This window comes from Cololabis saira, chromosome 2 (assembly GCF_033807715.1).
Source record: "Cololabis saira isolate AMF1-May2022 chromosome 2, fColSai1.1, whole genome shotgun sequence".
NCBI lineage: Eukaryota > Metazoa > Chordata > Actinopteri > Beloniformes > Belonidae > Cololabis > Cololabis saira.
In genome coordinates this window covers 39,677,281-39,685,537 of record NC_084588.1, presented here as the reverse complement: position 1 = coordinate 39,685,537, position 8,257 = coordinate 39,677,281, and the positions used below count along the sequence as shown (strand labels likewise).

The 8,257-nt window shown below is 38.1% G+C and overlaps 1 protein-coding gene across 2 annotated transcripts; it reads left to right on the top strand.

Annotated features, from left to right (window-relative positions):
- Positions 1–890: 890 nt before the first annotated feature.
- Positions 891–7,645, top strand: tfb2m (transcription factor B2, mitochondrial). Of its 2 annotated transcripts, none has more exons than XM_061710952.1 (10): positions 891–1,007; positions 2,264–2,598; positions 4,914–5,103; positions 5,234–5,325; positions 5,467–5,620; positions 5,967–6,115; positions 6,561–6,650; positions 6,817–6,876; positions 6,957–7,105; positions 7,259–7,645. In XM_061710952.1, the coding sequence occupies exons 2-10, from the start codon at positions 2,332–2,334 to the stop codon at positions 7,446–7,448; spliced, it is 1,341 nt and encodes a 446-aa protein (XP_061566936.1). In that variant the 5' UTR covers positions 891–1,007; positions 2,264–2,331; the 3' UTR covers positions 7,449–7,645. The 2 variants fall into 2 exon arrangements, with proteins under 2 accessions (XP_061566936.1, XP_061566944.1); XM_061710960.1 differs by having other exon boundaries at positions 897–1,007; positions 2,268–2,598.
- Positions 7,646–8,257: the final 612 nt, after the last annotated feature.

Sequence of the window (8,257 nt, the reverse complement as noted above, 5' to 3'; positions counted from 1 at the left end):
GTGTGGAATATCAGTATTTGATTTGATTTGATTTGATTTATTTTATTTTTGAACATGTAAAAAAAAAAAACAAAACAACACTTCATGAGAAGTTTAAGAAAACAAAACAAAAAAAATCAACAAAGAATTTCATCCTTTAAAACTAGTTATCTTGATTTACATGTGTCAAAAAAGGAGTAGGAAGAAGTGTAAACTTATTTAGTCCTACCCCCATTTACTGATCATTTAACCTGTATTTATAAATATTCACACACTGAACTCACACTGCTAAATAACAGTATTATTATTATTATTATTATTATTATTATTATTATTATTATTATTATTATTATTATTATTATTATTATTATTATTATTATTATTATTGTTGTTGTTGTTATATACTGTAATTATACTCACACACATACTTGTACATGCATACATACATACTTACATATAGTTGAATATGGATCATATTGTTTCTGTACTTGTAAATGTATATTGATATGTCTGTTGGTTATGTGTTGACCCCAGGAAGAGTAGCTGATGTACTGCATCAGTTAATGGGGATCCTAATAAATTCATAAATTCATTACTGTTAAGCCTACTATGAATATTAAAATACACCGAATCATGTGTCCGGTATCATGCCTAGATGTATGACGTTTGCAGAAAAAAGCACCGTGAAAATCAGTGTTGTATTCTGTGAGTTATGACTGATTAAATGACACTTAACTGCGCCAGACAGATGACACTGAGTGGAGCGGGCGCCCGCACCAAGATGGCGGCCCCACGGCTCGTCAGCGCGTTTATGTATATTTTTCTATAGCTGTCAGCCCGTCCACTTGTGTGAAAGCTTGTGATTGGTCCTCACTGTAGTCGCCCGCCTATGACGACACAACCGATGCGACCGCAGCACCACGAGAATTGCAAAAACACGAGAGGAGGGTCAGCATGGCGTGTGTTCAATGTCATGGGGTTTTACCGGCGATCAGAGACGCGACACCCCGGTTTAACGCACCGACATCGTAAGAATTGCAATTAAAACACATTCTGCTGTGGGATATATTAGCAGTTCTTGTTATGAAATCGATGTTTGGGGGCGGTTTAAGTTGTGTAAGTGCAAGGCTAGTCAGGCAGCTAACGATCGTGCAGTTCTATGTTCTATGTCTTATTTGTTTTTACTCTGTGGAGGCTGAGGACTAAAGTTAAGCATTTTGAGTGTAACATTTGCAGTGAAGTAAGAAAATGTTGTGAGTATCATCTCGTGTGTGCACGTTTTGACTGCAGTCAGACTGCATTAACCTTAATTTTACCTGCAGGTATTTGTAAGATAAGAGATGTTATTATTTTACAGTCACATTATTCTTTAAATACCATATTAGGAAACCAAAGTAGGTTCGTGAATAATATTTGAGAACGGGTTCTGTTCTTGGAAGAATGTAATTACGTTATAACCAGTACTCGAGGTATAAAAACAAATCAGGGGGGATGGTGGATTTTATCATATGGGGACAGATAATTTGTGCTGATTACAAATAATATAATATATTACAAATAATAGCAGTGACCAAAACAGCTGCAGAAATACTGCAGGAATGACATAGCAGCAGTTAAATGCAGCCTTCTGTAAGCTTTAAATATCCACTGGGCTTACATCAAATACATCAAAACACAACAATAAAAAACACTTTTCTGAACTTATCAATATGCCTCTGTCCTTCACAGGATAAGTAAAATGGATCACTGCAAAAACTCAAAATCTTTGTCTTATATCTATTTAAAATGTATCTCATTACATTCAAAACAAGACTCATCACTGGAAAAAACAACAATTTTCAGCTGTTTCAAGTAGATTTTCACTTAAAATAAGTAGAAAAATCTGCCACTGGAACAAGATTTTATTGCTTGTAATGAGAGATTAGGCAGATTTTTCTACTTATTTCAAGGGAAAATTTACTTGAAACAGGGGAAAATTGTCAAATAAGTTATTTTTCTGGGTTTTTTTTTGTGATGACTCTAAATGTTGAAATAGCAGTAAAACCACATTTATTGATGAAATTACATAAGAAATGGAAAGGGGGGATGGCAGTTTTACAGGGGAGATGATTTGGGGGGGGTGATGTTGACCGTTTTTATTTCAGGGGGGATGCCATCCCCCCTCATCCCCCCTCAACTCCAGTACTGGTTATAACTGTATATGAGGTTAAAACCATTAAAACATTTCTTATTGTTATACCAAATCATTGATAATTCTTGTCCTCTCTCCTTGTCATTTTTAAAGGCAGTGACCTCTGAAAGAGATCCCTGAATCTCCCACCCTCCACTGTATTTTACGTCTACTGGTCCACCATGTCCACCCAGATGTGCAGAACGGTGCAGCTGATGCTGCGATCTACTTGCTGTCACACCATCAGAAGTGTGTGGTGTTTGCGAAGGACAGTATTGGCCCCTGCAGCCGCCTCAGGCCTCAGCGTTCCTGGGGTTCCTTGGCCTCATAGAAGGGCCTATAGCCTGGACTCTTTGGGTCCTGGTCGGCCATCACTTGGTTCAAGTTCAGATAAGACGTCTCCCTCCTTAGCACTTACACAGAGAAACCTGTCGGCTGCAGCTGTAAAGGTAAGGGCTTTTCTTTGTGTGAAGCATAGGTACGTTTCTGTATTTTGAACCATTTGTTAAAATGTCAAAGCGATTGATAAACTAATCAGCTCTTCTGTGCTGTAGTTTACCTTTCTCTGGCTTATTCTATGTTTTAGTGTGATATGAACTGTCATCTTTTACCTTACAAGGAAGACAGCGAATATAAGATTTAGGCGATCGTCTGATATCCATATTGTGTTGCCTAAAGCTATGAGTTTTCAGTTTTTTTTTATACCGGAGGGTACACATGGGGATTAGGAGTCATGATTGCAATCAACAATGGTCACTCCTAATGAGATTGTTGTAGATTCTTGTAGTATCAGTTATATCACACCTGAAAAGTCAACTTTATTTATATAGCACATTAAAACAAAAGTATTTCTCAAAACAAACATCAAACACAATATATTATACATAATAATGTTAAATATAATGCATCACCAACCTTAGAATAACAACGCTAATAAAACTAATGAAAATTTAAATGATATAACAAACTAAAATGAATGAAACTGTAGGGATAAAACAACCTGTGCCAAAAGCCCAGGCGAATAGATGCGTTTTCAATAGAGATTTATAAAGTCCTAACGTGGGAGCAGATCTTATGTTCAGTAGAAGCCTGTTCAACAGTTTAGGTGATGCAACCTCAAACGCTTAATCCCCCTAAAAGCAACTGATCAGATGACCGTAATGCTCTGGCTGGAGTGTGAACATTAAGTAGCTCAGTCAGAAATTTAGGCACCAGCCCGTTCATAACTTTAAAAACCAATGATAACATTTTAAAGTCGATCCTAAATGGAACAGGAAGCCAACGGGGAGAACGCAACATCGATGTGATGTGGGCCGTCTTCTTCTTACCGATTAATAGTCGCGTAGCGGCACCAGCTGCAGGCGTCTGATGGAAACATGGTCCATACCAACATACAGGGCATTGCAATAGTCAATAGCCATGCATTACTTTCTCCAGGTCATGAACAAGGAGATTGGCCTTGACTTTAGGCTTTAGCTGCATTTGAAGAAAGCTTGAACTCACCGCAGATTAAATCTGTTTATTGAGTTTAAGTGTCATCAAAATTTATGCCAAGAGATTTATATGACAAGTATTACTGAAAGACTCTACATACAGCAGCCCAGGGGCACCGAACATAATTACTTCTGTTTTGCTTTCATTTAAAGTTAGAAAGTTAAATGACAACCAGCATTTGATGTCTTTTACACGGTCCAGCAGAGGCTGTAGTGTAGTGAACCCTTACTTTTTAAATTTAAGGGCAAATATGTATTTTCCCCTCTCCTAATTGGCTTCAGCTTATTTTTGAGTTGTTCCCCTGGTAGTTCTTCCTTAAGGAAAGTGGTTGACGTACGCTTGCGGCCAGTACTCGAGTTGTAAAAAAGAAATCAGGGGGGATGGTGGATTTTATCATATGGGGAAAGATAATTTGTGCTGATTACAAATAATATAATATATTACAAATAATAGCACTGACCAAAACAGCTGCAGAAATACTGCAGGAATGACGTAGCAGAAGTTAAATGCAGCCTTCTGTAAGCTTTAAATATCCACTGGGCTTACATCAAATACATCAAAAATATAAAACAGTTTTCTGAACTTATCAATATGCCTCTGTCCTTCACAGGATAAGTAAAATGGATCACTGCAAAAACTCAAAACCTTAAGAATATTTGTCTTATTTCTAGTTAAAATGTCTCATTTTAGTAAAGAAATCTCATTACACTTAAAACAAGACTCATCACTGGAAAAAACAACAATTTTCACCTGTTTCAAGTAAATTTTTTTGCTTGTAATAAGAAGATAAATCTTGTCCCACTAGCAGATTTTCCTACTTATTTCAAGTGAAAATTTACTTGAAACAGGTGAAAATTGGCAAATAAGCTATTTTTCCGGTGTTTTTTTTCTGGTGATGACTCTAAATGTTGAAATAGCAGTAAAACCACATTCATTGATGAAATTACATAAGGGATGGAAAGGGGGGATGGCAGTTTTACAGGGGGGATGATTTGGACCGTTTTTATTTCAGGGGGGGATGCCATCCCCCCTCATCCCCCCTCAACTCGAGTACTGCTTGCGGCAGACAGTGAGCTGGCTTTTAATAGATTGTCTGCTGGCTGCTACCACTAAGCTTATATTTTTGGGAGAACTTGAAACTCTTGCTTTTTCATACTAAAATGTGTGATTTTATTGAAAAAGAATAGAAGAAAGGGGTGCTCAATATTTGCTATTTTTCACTCACTTTGGTGATTCTTTTCAAAGTGTGTGCGTGAATTTCTCTCTCTAGGGCCATTCTCGACCTCTGTGCCGGTATGACTACCTGGACCTCGGGGAGGTGGAAGAGAACGTGCGCCGTGCTCAGGCCTGCAGAAAAATGGGACACTTCATAGTGGATCCAGAGCTGGCCAACCTGGTTGCGCAACATTTAGGACCCGATCTGCAGGATGCCAAAACTGTCATCTTTGAATGTAACCCAGGTATGTATCGATATTTCTGCTGTGTTATGTCATGTAGAGTTGATCTGCATATCATGCATGTAAGAGTGTTGTGTTTTTTTTAAGCAAATTAGCAGTTATTAATTATCTATATTGTATGTGCCTGCTTTAGGTCCTGGGGTGCTGACCAGAACGTTGCTCAATGCTGGAGCTCAGAGAGTTGTGGCTCTTGAGGGCAACAAGTCATTCCTACGTGACCTACAGGTAACGCCAACACCTCTAAGCATGCACTTACGCTGAGCTTTGCCAGTTCTGAATTGGAATTTTCTTTGATATATCTGCAGTTCATAATTTTCCATGGAAGCAGTAGCAAGTAGAAATACAAATAACAATTACATTTTGTAGGAACTGGAGGAACGCCTTGATGGTCAGTTGGAAGTGGTTCACTGTGACTACTTTAAAATTGACCCCATTGGAATCGGCAACGTGAAACCTCCGACGATGTTCTCTGACAAACTGTTCACCGACCTGGGAATATCAGAAGCTGGTTGGACCGACGGTGAGAAAAACGATTGCAATTAGACTGAAGATGCTGTTCGTTCGCAAATTACATCCTACCCACATGCATGCACACAAAAAGGCCTTTTGGCCTTGACTTGGGAGAAAATATTCTCAAATCTATCTTGCATCAAGTATAACCCTTGTGCTTAGCAAAGCTATAAGTTCCAACCTAGAGCATTCCTAAAATGTTATTTTTAAGCTTTTAGAATCAACAGGGTTATTAAATTGTGCTCGTTATACCGTAATACTGTTTTTAGCAACTAATTCTTTGCAAGGCATTGCATAGAGTAGGAGTTTTTGGAAGTGTGTGGTGTGTTAATGTGTTCATGTGGATGTCTCCTCAGACGTCCCAGTGAAGGTGGTCGGGATCATGCCCCAGCGCAATGAGCGTGGCCAGCTGTTTAAGATGGTCTACGCTTTGTTTGAGCGGCTGTCTATCTACAGATACGGAAGGATAGAGCTCAACCTCTTCATTAGTGAGAAGGAGTACGAGGTGAAGTTTTGGAGAGAAAAAAAAATGTTGTAGTTTACGGAGGACCAAAACTGACATAATTTAAAATAGAAGCAGAAAAAAAATATATGTATATACACTGTATACTGTATGTGTATTTAGTTTTTCCTTTTCCTGGGTCTTAATTTTGGCCTAGTCCTGCAAAAAGGAGGAGAGGAGGGAATGTAAAAACAAGGTATGCATGTATAAGGAACAGGAAAAACTATATATATATATATATATAAATATATATATATTATATAAATATGTATATTTCTTCTTTTATTTTTAATTCTGTCAGTTTTGGTCCTCCATAGTAGTTTAATGTGATGTTTGTGTTCATCAGTAGGATAAAATACACAAAATCTCACACTTTCTGATTGTTTTGCATTGAAATGACAAGGTGTATATTTGTGTAAAATATTTAAGCCTGTTTTTCCTCCATCAGAAAATGGTCGCACATCCTGGTAATATGATTTTCTACAGAGCGTTCAGCGTCCTCTGGCAGATGTCCTGTGAAATTGAACTTCTGCACAAGGTACAGCAAGAGAGGGAGATTAAAAAGAAAAAAACAATTATGTTCAAATATTTTATTGTTTTTGTTTGTGGGCTTTTGCCTTTTATGTTTCTACACCTCTTCAAGCATAAAGGGGGGAAATCTGTCAGTTTAACAGTTGTCAGCCTCCTTGTCTCTGTCTATGCAGGAGCCCTGGGGGTCTTTTGTGGCGTCCTCAAGACAGCCTGTCCGTAGCTCCAAGAGCAAGGTAAGGCCGATGGCAGGCCCAATAACGGCAAACCCAGCCTTGTCTCTTTAATACAACATCTGCCTTCATCCTCCCCTCAGCTTCCAAACGATCACATGTGCTTGGTACGCCTGCGTCCACGGGCTGACCTGTTCTCAGGAGGCCTCACTACCTCCAACGCCTCAACTCTGCTGATGATGGTCAAACAGTGTTTGGCAAGGAGGAAGTCAAAGCTCATCGACAGACTCAAGTTAATAATTCACACAAACACAAGCACTGATAGGCCTGCAGGCCAAACATCACAATCAGATCACTGCTTTTAAACAGCTGCAATTATGATATGGTAAAATCATAAGCTGTTGTTGTATCTTGCTTATCGTGCCTTTGATGTGTTTTTATCTAGTCTCTGGTCACCTGACAGCGGGAGTAAACTGTTATCGGAGATGGGCTTGCCAGAGGACGTACTGACGGGCCACGTATATCCCGACGAGTATCTTCGACTGTTCCAGCTGATGGACAAGAGCAAAGAGTTCACACAGAGCTGGCTCTACGAAGAGATCTTGGAGAACACACAGAGGGAGGGTTGGGGCTAAAACATGGACAAATGGGTCATTAACAGATATAAATATGTGAGAGAGACATTTGAAATGCAACAAACGTGTATGAATATACTGTGTTATTTGAATGAGAATAAAATCATGTGTTTTAATGAAATGCTAGCAGACAAATACAAAACAGTTGTATAAGAAATGAATTATTCATGAAAACATAAATGTTTTTGTTACTGAAATGAATGACGTCTGTGACAATACTTTGGGTCAAAGGATGAAGTGCTTTTAAAGGATTTTTTTTTTTTTTTTAATTGAATGTCACTGAGAAGATTTCAGACAAAACCTCAGTATATTCATCTTTGGTCCTCATTGTTAAAAGCCATATACTTTTTGCTTAACCGGTTGAGAAGGAAAAAAACATTTTAATACCTCAAGTCATGCAAATTATAGTATAAACCAGAAATGTGCATATTAGACAGCAATACTACATCTATTACCTGGCAAGTTGGTAAACTGTTGCAGCAGCATCACAGATGACACACCCTGCATTCACATTGTCTGCTGCAACTTTTTAAAAGGAGGCTACTCGATATGATTTAAGATATCATATATTTTTGTACGTCCACTGTGGGTGCACAAGCTTGCCCAAGTGTGAGAAATGTCATGCTTTGTGGAATATGTAATATAATTTACAAATAGATAACAGAATAAAAGAAAAATCAAATGTAATGTGTGGTAGATTGATTTCAGATCAGTTTCAAAATTGTATCACACTTAGTACTTCTATTTTGATGAGTGGCTCATCTGACCTGACTAATGAAGCTTAGTTCGTCTCTATTTCACACATTGAA